At 40.2% G+C, this 20,558-nt stretch overlaps 1 protein-coding gene across 3 annotated transcripts in view; it reads right to left on the reverse strand.

The window, feature by feature from the left end:
• Positions 1 to 20,558, reverse strand: part of RAB6A (RAB6A, member RAS oncogene family) — a 103,993-nt gene that overhangs the window by 43,469 nt on the left and 39,966 nt on the right. The window contains exons 3-5 of one of the 3 annotated variants that reach the window (XM_033205841.1): positions 15,019 to 15,072; positions 12,817 to 12,922; positions 10,281 to 10,392 (exon numbers count right to left, since the gene is read on the reverse strand). In XM_033205841.1, coding sequence (XP_033061732.1) covers positions 10,281 to 10,392; positions 12,817 to 12,922; positions 15,019 to 15,072 — 272 coding nt within the window. Of the gene's footprint in view, positions 1 to 10,280; positions 10,393 to 12,644; positions 12,751 to 12,816; positions 12,923 to 15,018; positions 15,073 to 20,558 lie in introns of all 3 variants that reach the window. The other 2 variants (XM_033205842.1, XM_033205843.1) reach the window with 2 other exon arrangements.

Consider the following 20,558-nt stretch of genomic DNA (forward strand, 5'->3'; position numbering starts at 1 on the left):
CCTGGATTCAAGCGATTCTCCTGCCTCAGCCTCCTGAGTAGCTGGTATTACAGGTGCCTATCACCATGCCTGGCTAATTTTTGTATTTTTAGTAGAGACGGGGTTTCACCATGTTGGCCAGGCTGGTCTCGAACTCCTGGCTTCAGGTGATCCACCCATCTCAGCCTACCAAAATGCTGGGATTAGAGGCATGAGCCACTGTGCCTGGCCGATTTTGTGGATTTCTCTAAGTGAAGTAAGTGAGTCAAACACATGTATGGTAAACCCTCTAGATACAAAATATTAATACTTTAATATTTCCTTTACAGGGTATTTTGTGATGCATTACAATTAACATTGTGTCTGAAATTGTGAACTCTCAAGTGCAAGATTATATCATTTATATTGGTATTCCTAATGCCTAAGCTGACAGGTAAGTATTCCATAAATATACAAATGTTCTGATTAGTTAAACTATCAGCTGACAAACCCTGCTTCCTACAACACAGAAAACTGAGCAATGGAAGAGAAGTTCCACAAGCTTCCATCTACTTGCAAGTGTGCCCTTATATTCTACTTCTAGTCCTATTACTATGAAATAATTGTCCTTATTCTCAAAACTTACATCTATGCATTAGATCCCATTCCCTTCTTGCCTATAAGAAATTATTATTCTAACCACAATGAGATACCATCTCACACCAGTTAGAATGGCAATCATTAAGAAGTCAGGAAACAACAGGTGTTGGAGAGGATGTGGAGAAATAGGAACACTTTTACACTGTTGGTGGGATTGTAAACTAGTTCAACCATTATGGAAAACAGTATGGCGATTCCTCAAGGATCTAGAACTAGATGTACCATATGACCCAGCCATCCCACTACTGGGTATATACCCAAAGGATTATAAATTACTCTACTACAAAGACACATGCACACGTATGTTTATTGCGGCACTATTCACAATAGCAAAGACTTGGAATCAACCCAATGTCCATCTGTGACAGACTGGATTAAGAAAATGTGGCACATATACACCATGGAATACTATGCAGCCATAAAAAAGGATGAGTTTGCGTCCTTTGTAGGGACATGGATGCAGCTGGAAACCATCATTCTTAGCAAACTATCACAAGAAGAGAAAACCAAACACCGCATGTTCTCACTCATAGGTGGGAACTGAACAATGAGATCACTTGGACTCGGGAAGGGGAACATCACACACTGGGGCCTATCATGGGGAGGGGGGAGGAGGGAGGGATTGCATTGGGGAGTTATACATGATATAAACGTCATGCACATGTACCCTAGAACTTAAAGTATAATAAAAAATAAATTAAATTAAAAAAAAAAAAGAAATTATTATTCTAGAATTCTCCACTCCCTAAAAACAAGGACATTCTCTTACATAACACTCCAACTGTTAAGATTTTACATTTGCTTGTTTTATCTTCTCATTCTCTCCATGTATATAAATTTTCTAAAACACTTTTAAATGTCCTTTACCGCCAGTTATTCCAATGTCCTTTATAGCAAATTAAATACCTCTTTAGAAATAAACTTTCTCAATTATTTGCTTATCCTGAGGTACTTAAGGAGGGAAGGAGTGACGGAGGCAGGGAGAGTAAAGGAGGATAAATGCTCGAGTCAGTCTCTGGCATGTTCCAAAGGTGACCAATGAGTTTTCTCCTTAACTATATTATTATTATTATTATTATTATTATTACTACTTGTGGATTTAAACATATTTTACAGTAATTATTGATTTTCAAATTTTCCTACAGTTTGACCAGTAGAGCTTCTTTGAGTTGGCTCTCCTGAATCTGACATAACCTCAATGGTCTTTTTATTTTTATTTTTTTTTTTTGAGACGGAGTCTCTGTCACCCAGGCTGGAGTGCAGTGGCACCATCTCAGCTCACCGCAAGCTCCACCTCCCGGGCTCACGCCATACTCCTGCCTCAGCCTCCAGAGTAGCTGGGACTACAGGCGCCCACCACCACGCCTGGCTAATTTTTTATATTTTTAGTAGAGACGGGGTTTCACCTTGTTAGCCAGGATGGTCTCGATCTCCTGACCTTGTGATCCGCCCGCCTCGGCCTCCCAAAGTGCTGGGATTACAGGCGTGAGCCACCATGCCCGGCTCAATGGTCTATAATAACTTCCTTGATTTATGGTATGACATGATGTTCCAGCCCCATTGTGTACATTTTCTGGCCCAGATGCCAAATTTGTCATTTCTTTAAGTAGCCCTGGTTCCTTTGGAAAGAAACAGTATTTACATATGGTAATGTGGGCTCATTTCTCCTGGTTTAAGCCCTTTCAGTAGACAGAGCTGGAAAATATTAAAAATTTTCAAATGCTAAAAAATGTAATGAATTCATGCTTATATTTGTTATTTATATTTAACTTTATTAATCTTATATCTGTATTTCCATCTCCCATGTCCAAAATCTCAGTTCCCCAAGACAATCATTAAGCAAAGTATTCATTTATTTTATGCAGAATAGAGACAATAATTTTGAAATAACAATATCCAACATCATCACCAATATGTTTACTAAAAACAGTTAAGATCTAGCCGGGTGTGGTGGCTCACACCTGTAATCCCAGCGAGGTGGGTGGATCATTTGAGGTCAGAGTTGAAGACCAGCCTGGCCAACATGGTAAAACCTCATCCCTAATAAAAATATGAAAATTAGCCGGGCATGGCTGGGAACAGATGCTCACGCCTGTAATCCCAGCACTTTGGGAGGCCAGGGCGGGTGGATCACAAGGTCAGAAGATTGAGACCATCCTGGCTAATACGGTGAAACCCCTTCTCTACTAAAAATACAAAAAATTAGCTGGGCGTTGTGGCAGGCACCTGTAGACCCAGCTACTCAGGAGGCTAAGGCAGGAGAATGGCTGGAACCCGGGAGGTGGAGCTTGCAGTGAGACAACACTGCGCCATTGCACTCCAGCCTGGGTGACAGAGCGAGAGTCCGTCTCAAAAAAAAAAGAAAAAAAAAGAAAATTAGCTAGGCATCCCTATAGTCCCAGCTACTCAGGAGGCTGAAGCAGGAGAATCACTTGAACCCAGGAGGCGGAGGTTGCAGTGAGCTGAGGTTGTGCTATTGTACTCCAGCCTGGGCGACAGAGTAAGACTTCAAGTAAAGTCTTACTTAAAGTAAGTAAAAAATTAACTTTTTTTTTTTTTGAGACAAGGTCTTGCTCTGTTGCACACAAGAGCAGGCAGGATTGTAGCTCACTGTAACCTCGAACTCCTGGCCTCAAATGATCCTTCTGCCTCAGCTTCCTTTGGGAATAGAGGTAGTAAGCCACCACGCCCAGCCCATTTTCATTAAACTTATGATTTATCTTTCCTTTTTGGCCCTTATTCATAGTTTAATGGCTATACAGGTCCCAGTCCCTCATTTTGGCCACTCATGGGCCCACTAATTGGGTCTCAAAGGCTTTCTGCTCAAAGGCATAGATGCACAGGAGCACACTTCCACTACGCATACATTTACCACTTGGTATCTCTGAAGCAGTGGCTTCCCTTCAAACTCTGCGGACACCACCAGGACTTGAAAGATGGACATACAGCACAGTGGTGTGAGGGTTGTATCCTCTACCTCCACCATGCTCTGTCTCCAGGTCCCTCTGCAGCTTCTCCTAAAGTATTTGATGCCGAGCTCCACAGCAGCAGTCCAGCTGGGATGGCAGCCCAGTAGAGTCCTCATTTTGTTTTGGGTAATGTGTATATACATCTGCATTTCTCTCTTAAGTAAACTGTACCATGTTACAGATGACTTCACCTTGTATTTTTTCACTTAGTCATATATCCTGAAGATTAACTCCATAGTAACATATACTTCCTTCATTCCTTTTTGTACCTGTCTAGTACTCCTTTAAAACGATGTTTGTAAGTTTGTCAAACCATTTTCCTTTTGTGGACATCTGGGTTGTTTACAGTCTTTAGATATTACAAATAGTGCTGTAGGAAATAGATTTGTATACATGTCTTTTTGTACTCTTACCAATGTATCTTGAGGAGATTCCTAGAAGTGGGATTTCCAGGTCAAAAGCTAAACGTCTATTAGATATTGCCAAAAAGCAACTCTCTCTCCTCCATAGGAGTATTACCATTCTGCACTGCCTCAGCAATTCATGAGAGTAACTGTTTTCCTTATAGCCTTGCTAGCAGAAGATTTCAACAAACTTGGAATTCTGGCAGTCTGAATCTGAGGCAAAAATATTTCTCAGTGTAGTTTCAATCAGTACTTCAGTAACAGCAAGACTGAGCTTCTTTTCAGATAATTAAGAGCTATGTTACTTTCTCCATGAACTGTTCATATTTCGAGTCAATTTTTCTATAGTGATGTTTATCTTTTCTCTACTTTTAGAGGCTTCTTATATATTTGGGATATTAGCCATTTTTGATACGATTTACAAATACTTTTCCCTAGTTTGCCATTTGCTTTGTTTATAATGTTTTATGTAATCAAACTTAACATTTTCCCTTATTTTGTGTCATAGCATTAGTATCATTAAGAACCAGAATTCAGTTAGTCCTTATTTTATTTTCACAATTAAATCTCTAATCCCTTTAGAATTTGTCCTAGTGTAATATGAGAACTTGATCCAATTTTATCTTTTTCTATACAGTTAACCAGTTCCTCCAATCAATTTATTACATAGTTCATTTCTTCCAGTGATTTGAGGTACCACTTTCATACTTATTTTCTATATGAAACCGGGTCTGTTTCTAGCCCTTCTTTCTTTTTTATTTTTTTTGAGACAGAGTCTCACTCTGTCAGCCAGGCTAGAGTGCAGTGGCATGATCTCAGCTCACTGCAACCTCTGCCTCCCAGGCTCAAGCAATTCTTCTGCCTCAGCCTCCCGAGTAGCTGGGATTCCAGGCACGTGCCACCACGCCCAGCTAATTTTTGTATTTTTAGTAGAGACGGGGTTTCACCATGTTGGCCAGGCTGGTCTTGAACTCTTGACTTCAGGTAATCTGCCTGCTTTGGCCTTCCAAAGTGCTGGGATTATAGGCATGAGCCACCATGCCCGGTTCTTTCTAGCTTTTCTACTCTGTTTTACTTTTCTGTAACTACTCATGCAGCAAGACCACATTGCTTTAATTATAGAGGTTTTTTTTTTTTTTTGGACAGTCTCACTCTCTCACCCAGGCTGGAAAGCAGTGACACGATCTCAGATCACTGACTTCCACCTCCTGGGGTCAAGTGATTCTCATGTCTCAGTCACCCAAGTAGCTGGGATTACAGGCATGTGCCACTTTGCCTGGCTAATTTTTATATTTTTAGTAGAGACAGGGTTTTTCTATGTTGGCCCAGGCTGGTCTCGAGCTCCTGGCCTCAAGTGATCTGCCTGCCTCGGATTCCCAAAGTGTTGGGAGGTGTGAGCCACCACGCTGGCCAGATTTTTCTTTTACTATTATTAATATAAATAGGGTCATCTTGTTCATCTTATCTTATAACTTCAGAGGTGAGAGGGGCATTCTGTCTTGAACCTACTGTAGTGAGATTTTCAACCCCACCACTTCAGTGTGACTACCTGTCAACAACATTAATAACCTTCAAACTTCTAAATCCAATGGGTTAATTCTCAGTCTTCATTTGGTTTGACCTTAAAGAGCATTTGGCATGGTTAATAACTGTCTTCTCCTTAAAACATTTATTTTCATTTGGCTTTCAGAACACTGTATCCACCTGGTTTTCCTCCTACTTTTGTGGCCAATTTATCCTTCTTACTTGTTTCACCAGTTCCTCTTTACTTCCTTAACTTCTCGGTCAGTGGATCTTAACCAGGGGCAATCTGGGGAGAGAGTCTGGTTGTCACAACCTGGTTATGTGTGTGCTACTGGTATCTACTGGGAATAAGCCAAGGATATTGCTAAATATCCTAAAATACCCTAAAATATCCTAAAATGCAGAGGACAAGAATTACCTGGCCCAAAATGTCAATAGTGCCAAGACTGAAAGACCCTGTTTTAAATAAAAAATACCCTAAAATGTACTCCTTGGTCCTCTTCTCTGGCTACAATTACTCCCTTGCTGATCCCATACAGTCTCATGGTTTTAAAAACCATCTATATGCTGATGACTCCCAAACATATATCTACCCTGGACTGTTCCTCTGAACCCCAGACACATATCATCCAACTGCGTATCTGACACCTTCACTAAGATTTCTAATGGCCATTCTAAACTTAACATGACCAAAACTCAGGTCATGTTCCCTCCTAAAACAGCCCTTTAAACAGTCGCTCTTATCTCAAGTTAATGACAGTCACCCAGGCCAAAAATCTAGGTATCATCCCCAACTGCTCCTTCACTCACACTCCACATTCCACCCATCAGTATGTAACCCATTCACTGCATAAGTATATCCTGATAGCTCTATCTTCAAAATACATCTGAATTGAACCACTTATCACTGTATAAGCTATCACTGTCTTAGTCCAAGTCATAATTTCTTGCTTGGATGACAGACTGAATTAGCCTCCTCACTAGTCTTCTCACTCCCATTATTACCCCTTTAAATTCTTTTTTTTTTTTTTGAGACAGAGTCTCACTCTGTTGCCCATGCTGGAGCACAGTGGTGCAATCTCAGCTCACTGCCACCTCTGCCTCTTGGGTTCAAGCAATTCTTCTGCCTCAGCCTCCTGAGTAGCTGGGATTACAGGCACGTGCCACCATGACAGGCTAATTTTTGTATTTTTAGCAGAGATGGGGTTTCACCATATTGGCCAGATTGGTCTTGAACTCCTGACCTCAAGTGATCTGCCCGCCTCTGCCTCCCAAAGTGCTGGGATTATAGAAGCGAGCCACCGTGCCAGCCTACCTCTTTAATTTTAATAGAACAGTGATCCATGAAAAGTTACTCCTCTACTCAAACCCTCTAATCTCATTAAGAGTGAGCCCTCACTTTGCTGTACATGATCTGGCCTTCATTTGATCTGTTTGCTTGTTTGCCTTATTGCCTGCTACTCTCCATCATCATCTTTTTTTTTTTTTTTTTTTGAGATGGAGTCTCACTCTGCCGCCCAGGCTGGAGTGCAATGGCGTAGATCTCAGCTCACTGCAACTTCCGCCTCCCAGGTTCAACCGATTCTCCTGCCTCAGCCTCCTGAGTAGCTGGGATTACAGGCACACACCACCACACCCGGCTAACTTTTGTCCTGACCTCAAGTGATCCACCCACTTTGACCTCCCAAAGTGCTGGGATTACAGGCGTGAGTCACCATGTCCAGCCTGCCATCTTTTTTAAAATAGGAAAGATATCGTATTATACACACTGACCAAGTGCTTTTCTAAGCTTCATGTGTTAGAAATATGTTAAAACATCAGTAAATTCCTCTCATTCTTTTTAATGGCTACAAAGTATTCCACTTACAAAATACTATTTATATCTCCAATCTACTGCTGCTGGATATCTAGATTGCTTTTAATTTTTCAGTATTATAAATAATGTTGCAAGAAACATTCTTGTATAGTCACTTTTTCACATTTCTGTGGGCCCATCTGTGGGATACTGGCTCAATAACATTATTTTAAATTCTAATATCATCCAATTGTTTCCCCCCAAAATTGTTTATAGTTACATTTTCAGTGCATGAGAGTTCCTGTTTATTCAAACTCTTGAAATACTGTGGATTTAAATCTTCTGAATCATGGTCGATCTAATAGGTGAATATGCTCTTTATGTATTCAAACTTATCAATCTTTCCCTTTATGGCTTCAGGATTTCATGTCATGCTTATAAAAGGTCAAATATAAAGATGCTTTAAAAAATTAAGTCTTTTACCCATTTGAAAATCATTTTGGTAGAATGAACAAGCTCTAATTGTTTTAAATGTGAACAGTTGAGAGATGATAGTCTGGTAAAGATTACCAAGAAAGATGGTAATTTCAAAGCAACTGACAAATGTTACCTTAAAGAAAAATTATTATAGTTTTAGGTAGGGCGTGGTGGCTCATGCCTGTAATCCCAACACTTTGGGAAGCCGAGATGGGTGGATCACCTGAGGTCAGGAGTTTGAGACCATCCTGGCCAACATGGTGAAACCCTGTCACTACTAAAAAATACAAAAATTAGCTAGGTGTGGTGGCGAGCTCTTGTAATTCCAGCTACTTGGGAGGCTGAGGCAGGAGAATCGCTTGAGCCTAGGAGACTGAGATTGGAATGAGCCAAGATTGTACTCCAGCCTGAGCGACAAGAGCGAAACTCCATTTCAAAAAAAAAACCACACACGTGTATATATACAATTTGGTAAGTTTCTACCATACGTGCACTCAACTGAAATATTAAGCAATAAAAAAACTAATCCTTATAAGCATCCTCCTCAGATGACTCTGGCTATAAAGGGAAACAATTCAGATACACAATTTTTCTATTTAAAAATGAAGAGGCCAGGCGCGGTGGCTCACGCCCGTAATCCCAACACTTTGGAAGGCCAAGGCGGGTGGATCACAAGGTCAGGAGTTCGAGACCAACCTGGCCAACAGAGTGAAACCTCGTCTCTACTAAAAATACAAAAAATTAGCCGGGCATGGTGGCAGGCGCCAGTAATCCCAGCTACTCGGGAGGCTGAGGCAGGAGAATCGCTTGAACCTGGGAGGCGGAGGTTGCAGTGAGCCGAGATCGCGCCACTGCACTCCAGCCTGGGTGACAATGCCAGACTCCAACTCAAAAATAAGTAAGTAAAATGAAGGTACCGGCAGGGCATGGTGGCTCACGCCTGTAATCCGGGTACTTTGGGAGGCTGAGCCAGGTGGATCACGAGGTCAGGAGTTCAAGACCAACCTGGCCAACATGGTGAAACCTCGTCTCTACTAAAAATACAAAAATTTGCAGGATGCAATGGCAGGTGCCTGTAATCCCAGCTACTCAGGAGGCTGAGGCAGGAGAATTGCTTGAACCTGGTGAGGCGGAGGTTGCAATGAGCTGAGATCATATCACTGCATTCCAGCCTGGGTGACAGAGTGAGACTCCATCTCCCACCCTCCCCCCCAAAAAAGGTACCTACGAAGTCTCTAGAGTGAAGATAAATAAAATAGTGAAAATTTCCTTCATATCCAAAAAAGATTTTTATAAAGAAAGGATGAAATCACTTTGAATTTACTTTTAAATTAGGAAAGATTTTTTTGCAACTGTACTACCAATTCTTTTTTTTTTTTTTTTTTGGAGACAGAGTCTCACTCTGTTGCCCAGGCTGGAGTACAGTGGCACGATTTCAGCTCACTGCAACCTCTGCCTCCCAGGTTCAAGTGATTTTCCTGCCTCAGCCTCCCGAATAGCTGGCATTACAGGTGCCTGCCACAGCACCTAGCTAATTTTGTATTTTTAGTAGGGACAGGGTTTCACCATCTTGGCCAGGCTGGTCTTGAACTCCTGACCTCATGATCCACCCTCCTTGGTCTCCCAAAGTGCTGGGATTACAGTTGTGAGCCACTGCGCCTGGCCTGTACTACCAATTCTAATTGAGGTGCCATGGGCAGAAATGGGCTTCACATCTCCACAAGTCTTTTAACACTGGCTTTCCTTGAAACATTTGAATTAATATCACAAGTTCATTACCCGAATTTCAATATCCATCTCATGAATAAACAAATAATAAACAGTAAAAGCTCTTACTATTAAGTAGTATGGTCAAAACTATTTAAAGCAGAAAGAGTATGCAGTAAATCGCTTAAGAATGCTGAAAGCAAATATTCAAGCCATGGGTTCTACAGTGAATGTTAATATGTTTTGATCCTGTGACTTGAATATTGCTTTGCTCATTTGACTAAGGTATCACAATCAAGCTATTCAGTGCAACTACACAGTCTGGCTCAACCACACAATTAGAAAACAATCAAAAAACAAAAACCCACACCACTGAATTATAATGAATGTTTATAAGAAGACTACTAAGAAAAGAGTGTGCATTTAATCTTTATGAATAATTTTTAAAGATAAGGTTTTTCCAAAATGGTTTGCTCTTTAACAAAACAATATTCATGCTTATGAGATCTAAAAAATGCAAAATATTTACTGGCTTCAAGTCTAAACAAACTTGCACAAGAGTTATTTACACGTGAGCTTAAACAAAATAAAATTCATTTTCCCTTAAGGACTGGGTGTTTAATATTTACATTTATATTTGAGGTTCCCATGCTAAAGAAAAGCAGGGGAGGACACAAACTTAAGGATTAAGCATGTCTCCTTTCAAAACAAATTTTCAGTGAACAAAAACAAAAGGCTGCATAACACAGAAATCAAACATTACACACACATAAAATAACTCCATACCTCTTGTCAGCAAGATCTGTTTTATTTCCTACTAGCATGATGATAACATCACTTCCTCTTTCTGTTCTGACATCATCAATCCACTTTGTAGTTTGCTGGAATGAGTTAACATCTGGTATAGGAGGGTAGACAGATTAGTGTTGCTGAAAAATGCCTCCCCAGGTGGCGGGCACCTCCCTCCAAAAAAGCCCTGGAATTTGGAAGGGGGCTGGCACATTAGTACCCCACTTTTAATGTGCCTGCAACATAACTCCATTTTATCTGATTACAACTGTCAGCAATTTAAACAAATTACAAGAATTAAAATCTTCAAGGTTCCTTTTAGAGTAGTTTAAAATTTTTTTGAACATGACCAAGTGAGTGCAATGCAGTATTTAATTTAAAAAAAAAAAAAACTTTTTTAAATATAAGGACAGCTACGGCAGATAATATGGTGTCACATTGCCACAATGCTTTTTTTATCACTTACACATACCAAACATAACAAAGAAAGCATTTTCAAAAGTATGTCAGCCAGTAAGTCCCAACACATCCAGAAAATTTGTAAAGCCTTTCAATAGCTTTCAATACCACTGTTTGCACAGCTTCCTCAGTTTGTGATCACTTTAACCTAAAATTTATTTGTTTAATGCACCAGAAACGCTTGTAACAAAATTTATCTTTTCTAGTGTTGGATTCTAAGTAGAGTACTTCAACATTTATTATAGCAGCTAAAGAAAACAATATACTAATATTTGAATCACATTTGTGGATTAAAAAAAAACGAGGTTTCACTTGCTGTGATTAAAGTAAGCACAAACATTTTAAAGCTACAAAACGTGTCAATGCACAATAGGAACATACTTCTTTTTTTTAAACAAACAGCAACCCAAAGTAAAGGTGCAAAAGAAGAAAGACTGCATATAGCACCTATTTCAAAAAAAGAAGTCCTTGAATGCAATCTTCTAATTTTGCCAGTACAATTATTCATTATTAGATATGATTCCTGATTGAGGAGATATGCAAAAATGTATAGTAACAGTTTTATTAGTCCAAATTAATAGTTCCTTTGTCTATGTAAGTTTTTTTTAGCCCAAGATACTACATCTGTGTAATGTGGTACACATTTTTTAAAAATTTAAAAAGAAAGTCCCAGATACTGGGTTGGGCACAATGGTTCATGCCTGTAATCCTAGCACTTTGGTTTTTGTTGTTGTTGCTGAGATGGAGTTTTGCTCTTGTTGCCCAGCCTGGAGTGCAATGGCACGATCTCGGCTCACTGCAACCTCCGACTCCCAGGTTCAAGAGATTTTCCTCCCTCAGTGTCTCAAGTAGCTGCGATTACAGGCATGCGCCACCACATCTGGCTAATTTTGCATTTTCAGTAGAGATGGAGTTCCATCATGTTGGTCAGGCTGGTCTCAAACTCCTCACCTCAGGTGATCCACCTGCCCTGGCCGCCCAAAATGTGGGGATTTCCAGCGTAAGCCACTGTGCCTGGCCTAATCCTAGCACTTTGGAAGGCTGAGGCAGGAGGATCACTTGAGCCCAGGAGTTCAAGACCCTGGTTTTCCTATAAATTATGAACCACTATATGGAATAATGTTTAATATTGCCTAATATATGTTATAAACCAATTTACAAAGGCAATTTCAATCAGAAAGCATTTTACTGTCAGTCACCAATGCTTCATGGAAAATTTACAGTCACTTAAAAGGCCACAGGCATTATTCAATCTTTAGAAAAAAGAAAAAGACTACTGGTTGTTTCACCTCCTATTTAAAATTTTTTTCTTGGAGAGAAATGAAAGTGTAATTTGTTAGCAACAAAGTAAATAAATCAGTCACAGAACCAAAATATGATTCAAATAAAAAAGATTAATAGAAAACTGTACATTATGTTTTCTCTGTCTTCCTCTATAGAGAGAGAATGGCTGGAAGGGGAAAGCAGAGAAAAGCTGGCTAGCAGAAGCTTGTAATAGCCTCAATAGAAAGCTTGGAGAATTTTGGAAAACTTGGCAAGAGACTTAAACACAGATTATTTTATTTTAGAGAAATCTGAGATCAAATTAAATTAAAAGGAGACATTCCTCCAACTATAATTATGGTATGGTTTAGGAATAATAGGATACTAAGAAACCCTTGAAAAGGATTCACAACTGGACCCAAAAGAAAATTTCTGGGGCAAAAAACCTGGCACAGTTAGATATAAAGCATACTGGTATAAACACCAAAGCAAATATTTCTGACCTGGCTGATATGTGATTTACTACGATAAAACTTATTTTTACATGCCAGTAAGGAAAACAAGCACAAGACAAGAACATGCATGCAGCTAAGCTAAAGGTTGAAAGAAGATTAGAAATGCGTAATTCCCTCCACTCACTTGTGATATCATAAACAACAACTGCCACAGTGGAGTCACGAATGTAGCTAGGAATCAAGCTCCTGAACCGCTCTTGACCTGCTGTGTCCCATAATTGCAATCGTACCTAACAACAAAATCAGTCAAACAAGCAAGAAAAATAAGAAAGGTCAACCCGTTGCAATATACCTACTTGTGATATCGTAAACTACTACAGCTGCAGCAGAATCACGGATGTAACTGGGAATGAGGCTACGGAAACGTTCCTGACCCGCAGTATCCCACAGCTGAAGCCTGATCTGTGAGATGGGAAAAAATAAATAAAAAAAAAAAAAAAACGAAACTAATACTAAAAAGAAAAAAAAAACAATGTTTTTTTAAAAGGGAGAGGGTGGGAAGGAAGTAGAAAGAAGACTCATGCAAGAGGTTGCAGGGAGTGAGGAACAAAAATAACACAAAACTCTTTTTTCAAAAGGGAGAAATATTAAAATTTTACGTACTCCGAAGGTAAATGACTGGAAAATGCCACCGGGAAAGGTTTCACAGAATCAGAAATATGGCTTCCCTTTTTCCCTACCTAAAACCTATTTCAATCCCTATGCCTTCCAGGGGTCAAAAAGTAGACTGCTGATGGTTAAACAGAGCAAAAAAAAAAAAAAAAAAAACTAAGGTAAATGTCAATGAAAGGAACAGCCTAAGCTATCAGAGTAAAGGAATTAATGCTTCTTTGAAAGCTTCTCGGCCGGGCGCGGTGGCTCAAGCCTGTAATCCCAGCACTTTGGGAGGCCGAGACGGGCGGATCACGAGGTCAGGAGATCGAGACCATCCTGGCTAACACGGTGAAACCCCGTCTCTACTAAAAATACAAAAAACTAGCCGGCGAGGTGGCGGGCGCCTGTAGTCCCAGCTACTCCGGAGGCTGAGGCAGGAGAATGGCGTAAAACCCGGGAGGCGGAGCTTGCAGTGAGCTGAGATCCGGCCACTGCACTCCAGCCCGGGCGAAAGAGCGAGACGCCGTCTCAGAAAAACAAAAAAAAAGGAGGAATACCTTTTTGCAGCCCTACATAAAAATTTCTTTACGTACTATCTCATATCTATATACAGGAAGAAAAGCCTGAAAACAAGCATCAAGTTCTTGCATCATGACAGAAAGTCGTTTCTAAGCTTTCAATTTTCTTTTTTTTTTTTTGAGACAGAATCTCATTCTTGTCGCTCAGGCTGGAGTGCAGTGGTGTGAACTCGGCTCACTGCAACCTCTGCCTCCTGGGTTCAAACGATTCTCCTGCCTCAGCCTTCCGAGTAGTTAGGATTGCAGGCACCCACCACCACACCCGGCTAATTTTTGTACTTTTAGAAGAGATGGGGTTTCACCACGTTGGCCAGGCTAGTCTCGAACTCCTGACCTCAGGTGATTCGCCCACCTCGGCCTCCCAAAGTGCTGGGATTACAGGCGTGAGCCACTGCACCCGGCTGCTTACAAATTTTAAGAAATGACATGCTATATATCAAAACATAAAAGAGAATATTCAGGAAAAAAAAACACATAAGAAATAACACTGGAAACAAAATAATGTTTTTGGGTGCAGGTCTCAAAATACTGCATTTAAGATACTCACTATTTACGTGACAAGAATCTCTTCAAGGGGTAGTGGGCTAGAATACAGATTTTACACTGTATTTAAAGAAAACATTCCAAAGGATGAAAGACAGAAATCCAACAAATAAATACACATTACTTTTTTTTTTTTCCAACGGAGTTTCACTCTTGTTGCCCACGCTACAGTGCAATGGCACAATCTCGGCTCACTGCAACCTCCGCCTCCTGGGTTCAAGTGATTCTCCTGCCTCGGTCTCCCGAGTAGCTGGGATTATAGGCGCCTGCAACCACACCTGGCTAATTTTTTGTATTTTTAACCGAGACGGGGTTTCATCATGTTGGCCAAGCTTGTCTCAAACTCCTGACCTCAGGTGATCCACTTGCCCCAGCCTCCCAAAGTGCTTGGATTACAGGTGTGAGCCACTGTACCCAGCTCACATTATTTCTTTTTAGTCAGTCACTTTGACATGCATCCTATCCTGACAAAAAAATACTGAAGTTCACAAATTGAAATCTTATTGAATGCCTCAAGAGTGGTATTTAGAAGGTCGTTACCAGCTTTAATTTCTTCATAAAAATTCTCCTTTAATTCTCTGTAAAGTTCTTTGTTTTCATTTTTCCAAATCAAGATAACTGCCAAGTACTACTCACTCAGTAATAAGAGTTTTTCTCAACAACTGTAAACTATCTTTGGTAACTCTGCTAAGTACTTCTCATGGTGACAATCATTGATTATTTTGATCACAGTTTTCTAACCTGGAATGTTGCAGAAAATTGCACACTGAAAATATTACTCACTGTTCGATCCTCCAAGTACATAGTTTTTGATAAAAAGTCAATGCCAATTGTTGCCTGTAAAACAAAACAAAGAAGTTAACAAATAATAACTGTTTAATGGTGGCCAGCAGTTTAGGATTCAAATGGGATTCATTAATTGTGGAAGAAATAATGAATAAACAAACCAATACAACATAGCCAATTAAGGACAAACAAAACTTCCAGTGATAACAGTTTCCACGTATTCAGCACGTGCTTAATATTAGAGACTGCTTTAAGCTTTTTACATGATCATCTCTAATCTTTATACATTCCTGCCAAGTAGCTTATTCTCATCCTATTTTTCTCATTTTACAAATAATAAGATAATGTCAACTTTGGTTTAAGTATTTGTATTTGAACTTTAGTTTGAATATCTGATTGCTCCCCACTCAAAATGGTGCGTACCTGCCCCAAGAGCAGTTTTATAAAATATTGTTGATATAAACAACTATCTGCTGTCATGACCTCCTACATAGTGGTTTGTCAACTGTCCTGATGCCATAGACAGCCAGAGACTCACAAATATCGTAACTTTCCATAAGAGACATGATTTTTCCAATATAAAATAAAAGTCATTAGGTAAGGAAAACAAGTTTTACTGTGTTACCACACAATGATAGGTTCCTTCTGTGGTGAAAACACATGTAAAATTCTATTGCCTGGCTGCTATTTTCCCTATCAAGAGAAAATGGTGAAATAATAAGAGAATAGAAAGAAGGCAGACTAGGAAAAAGAGGGAACAAAAAGTATACAAGTTAAAAAAGAGTCCAAAATTAATTAGGGGAGATAAATAAAAAGAATGGAAGAAAGACAAATGACCCCAGAAAGAGGATGTTGATATGGACTCTATTTTAGAAGTTTAATCACCTCATTAATAAACGTTTGTGTGCACACATACTATGTATGTGTGTGTGGGTACATACATACTTTTTCCCTAAATATCTTTGTGCCATATTCCTTAAAACAGAAACTAGTTGAGTGTGTGCATTTAAAATATGAATCACTAAGAATTTTAAGTTCCTAAAAAACAATCAAAAACTAGATCAGAAAAGTGGTCCATCCAGTTGGGGATTTTATTTCTGTTGGCAGAAAAATAGAATTCTGTGTGTGTCATAGCTGAGTTCTCAAGAGATCTGATGGTTTTATAAAAGGATTTCCCCTTTGCTCTGTGCTTCTCCTTGTTGCTGCCATGTGAAGAAAGACATGTTTGCTTCCCCTTCTGCCATGATTGTAAGCTTCCTGAGGCCTCCCCAGCCACGCAGAACTATTAGTCTATTAAACCTCTTTCCTTTACAAATTACACAGTCTCGGGTATCTCTTTATTAGCAGCGTGAGAACAAACTAATACATGTGTCTCCTTTAGTTTCTCCTGGCAGTGTTTTGTATAGTCTTATGCTGTTTGTTAAATTTGTTCCTAAGTATGTTATTCTTTTCTGAAGCTTCCACAAATAAAATTTAAATAAAATGTTTTTCTTTCTTTTCTTTTTTTTTTTTTTTGGAGACAAGGTCTCACACTCTGTTGCCCAAGCTGGTATACAGGGGTGTTATTTTGGCTCAGTGCAGCCTCAACCCTCTGAACCAAGCGATCCTCTCAAGTAGCTGGGACTACAGGTGCATACCACCATGCCCCACTAATTTCTGAATTTTTTTGCAGAGACAGGGTTTTGCCATGTTGTCCAGGCTAATCTGCAACTCCTAGGTTCAAGAGATCTTCCCCACCTGGCCTTCCAACATGCTGGGATTGTAGGCATGAGCCACTGCGCCCCACCTAAAGATAGTATCTTTTTTTTTTTTTTTTTTTTTTGAGACAGAGTCTTGCTCTCTCACCCAGGCTGGAGTGCAGTGGCACCATCTCGGCTCACTGCAAGCTCCTCCTCCCGGGTTCATGCCATTCTCCTGCCTCAGCCTCTCAAGTAGCTGGGACTACAGGCGCGTGCCACCATGCCTGGCTAATTTTTTGTATATTTAGTAGAGATGGGGTTTCACCATGTTAACCAGGATGGTCTCGATCTCGTGACCTGATCCACCCGCCTTGGCCTTCCAAAGTGCTGGGATTACAGGCGTGAGCCACAGCGCTCAGCCAAATTTTTGTATTTTTAGTAGAGATGGGGTTTTGCCATGTTGGCCAGATTGGTCTCAAACTCTTGGCCTCAAGTGATCCCCCCACCTCGGCCTCCCAAAATGCTGGGATTACAGGCATGAGCCAATCCACCCAGCTTGCTCATCAAATATTTATTAAGCATGTACTTGCAAATACTGTGTAAGGTACTACAGACAGAGTGATGAACAAACATGCAGTTGGTCTCTACTCAAATTAGCACATTTAAAAATCATGTAAACCTGTCCATATTCATCAGAAATATTTATTGAACTCTATTCCTTCCTAATACTGGGGGGGGGGAGATTTTATTTATTTACTTATTTATTTATTTTTATTTTTATTTTTTTGAGTGATAGACTCTTGCTCTATCACCCAGGCTGGAGTGCAGTGTGGTGATCTTGGCTCACTGCAACCTCCGCCTCCTAGGTTCAAGCGATTCTCCTGCTTCAGCTTCCCAAGAAGCTGGGACTACAGATGTGCACACCACACCCAGCTAATATTTGTATTTTTTAGTAGAGACGGGGTTTCACTATATGTTGGCCAGGCTGGTCTCGAACTCCTGACTTCAAGTGATCCACCCACCTTGGCCTCCCAAAGTGCTGGGATTACAGCCGTGAGCCACTGCGCCTGGCAGAAAGAAATATTTATTGATTGCCTACTAGTCAACATCATTAGGAGCTAAGAATCCTGTGGTAAAAGAATAAAAAGCAGACAAGAATCTATGCCCTTACAAAGGTTACAGTCTGCTAAGACAGACAAACAATAAGCTAATTAAGTAAAATAGTATGTTAGAGAGTAGCATAAGAGAAAAAAACCAGGAAAAGGACGATAGAAAATATTATGGTATGGTGTCGATATTTTTAGATAGGATACTCAATAAAGGCTAAGAAAATGACTCTCACCACTCCTACTCACATATCTATATACTGTAAACCAGTACCCTGCATTTCAATATATGAATTTGGTTTTTTCAGTTACATAAATAAAACACCAAAAACTTTATGTATGCCAATTCCTGTACAGTAAATATTTCTAACAAATAGGTTTTTAAAGAAAAAATTGAACTGTTTCTCAAATTCCATATAAACACTTATGCATTTCTCATTCACTCTGACTTAACATGGGATTACTGCATATAGGCTGCAGAAAGTTCACACTCAAGAACAGCTCTGTAAAGCATGTAAAACAACAGCAATTCAAAAGGTGATTTCAAAAGCAAAGAAAAAGATATCCCACTGAACACCTCATTTTCTCTTCCATGACAAAAACATTCACTTGAGAATATATTAATTTGAACATCAAAGTACATTTGTTAATATACACAGGCAACATCACAAAGTTGACTGAAAGTAAATTTTACAATATATAAGTCAAGAACAGTTCTCTCTTCCTCCTCTGAAAATAGCAAACTGTGACCTACAAATTACGCAGCTAGGTAGTACTACAAAGGCCACAATCATTATCATGCTAAGATCATGTTTTCCTAAATGTATTTCTTTATAGCACTTTTGACTAGATTAATAAATTGTTTGATTAACTGTTAATTATCCAACTTCTCCCCACTAGAAGTTCCATGAGAGTAAGGTTGGTATGTTTGTTCACTGCAGTATGCTATATACCCAGGATGCAGAATAGTGCCTGGTACATAACAAAAACTCCAGGGAATAAAGAATAATGAAGGTGTTGAGAATGAAAAACGCCAGAGAAGATAAGATTTAGCACAGTTAGGGGCTGGCTTTTGATAGGAAGAGGGCATTTACTACAGTATACTGGAATGAAAGAGGATTGGTAAAAATACTGTTACATGTACACAGATGAGGTGGTAAGAAAAATAAAAAAGGGCATTCCTGCCTTATACTTCCCATTTCTTTAAGAAGCAAAGTCTTCAAAGTAAGGGTCGAAGAAGAGTGGTAAAAGTGGTAAAGTTCGAGTTTGAGGAGTATAGTTAGTATGAGTTACTCCAAAGAGTGCTTGGTAAAACTGATAACCTAGTTGACACTAGCAACATTAATGTATTTAAGAACCAATGAGGAGAAATGAGATGACTGGATTCATAACGCGAATTTTGCCAGGCATATGTGATTGAACCAAAGAGAAGTGTACTGGTGTGTTTTCACGCTGCTGATAAAGACATACCCGAGACTGGGTAATTTATAAAGAAAAGGAAGTTTAATGGACTTGCAGTTCCGCATGGCTGAGGAGGCCTCCCAATCACAGTGGAAGGCGAAAGGTTCTTATGTGGAGGCAGCAACAGAGAATGAGAGCCAAGTGAAAAGGATTTCCTTTTATGAAACCATCAGATCTTGTGAGACTTATTCATTACCACGAGAACAGTATGCTGGAAACCACCCCCAATGATTCAATTATCTCCTACTGGATCCCTCCCACAATATGTGGGAATTATGGGAGTTACAATTCAAGATGAGATTTGGGTGGGGACATAGCCAAACCACATCAAGAGGCTAGAAAGTTAAAGAATTTCCCATGGAGTCTAAGCTAAAAAAGGAGAAAGGTAAGACAGAAGACACAGGACCAGATATTTACAAACAACATGGAAGGGCCGGGCGTAGTCCGAGGCAGCCAGATTGCTTGAGCTCAGGAGTTTGTCATCAGTCTGGGCAACATGGCAAGAACCTGTCTCTACTAAAAATACAAAAAAGGCCGGGCACGGTGGCTCACGCCTGTAATCCCAGGCCGAGGTAGGCAAATCACAAGGTCAGGAGTTTGAGACCAGCCTGGCCAATACGATGAAACCCCATCTCTACTAAAAATACAAAAATTAGCCAGGTGTGGTGATGCGCATGTAGTCCCAGCTACTTGGGAGGCTGAGGCAGGAGAATCGCTTGAACCCAGGAGGCAGAGGTTGCAGTAAGCCAAGACTGTGCCACTACACTCTAGCCTGGGCGACAGAGCAAGACTCCATGTCAAAAAGAAAAGAAAAGAAAAAAAGAAAAAAAGAAAAAAAAGAAAAGAAAAGAAAAGAAAGAAAAGAAAAGAAAAAAAAAAGTCCGGGCGCAATGGCTCACGCCTATAATCCCAGCACTTTGGGAGGCTGAGGCAGGTGGATCACAAGGTCAGGAGATCGAGACCATCCTGGCTAGCACAGTGAAACCCTGTCTCTACTAAAAATACAAAAAATTAGCCGGGCATGGTGGTGGGCGCCTGTTGTCCCGGCTACGTCGGAAGCTGAGACAGGAGAATGGCATGAACCCGGGAGGCAGAGCTTGCAGTGAGCCGAGATCGTGCCACTGCACTCCAGCCCGGGTGGCAGAGTGAGACTCCGTCTCAAAGAAAACAAAACAAAACAAAAAAGCATAGTGGTGCACACCTGTAGTCCCAGCTACTCAGGAGGCTGAGATGGGAGGATAACTTGAGCCTGGGGGGACGGAGGCTGCAGTGAGCCAAGATCACACCACTG

This window comes from Trachypithecus francoisi, unplaced genomic scaffold (assembly GCF_009764315.1).
Source record: "Trachypithecus francoisi isolate TF-2019V2 unplaced genomic scaffold, Tfra_2.0 Lachesis_group8, whole genome shotgun sequence".
NCBI classification, from domain to species: Eukaryota; Metazoa; Chordata; class Mammalia; order Primates; family Cercopithecidae; genus Trachypithecus; species Trachypithecus francoisi.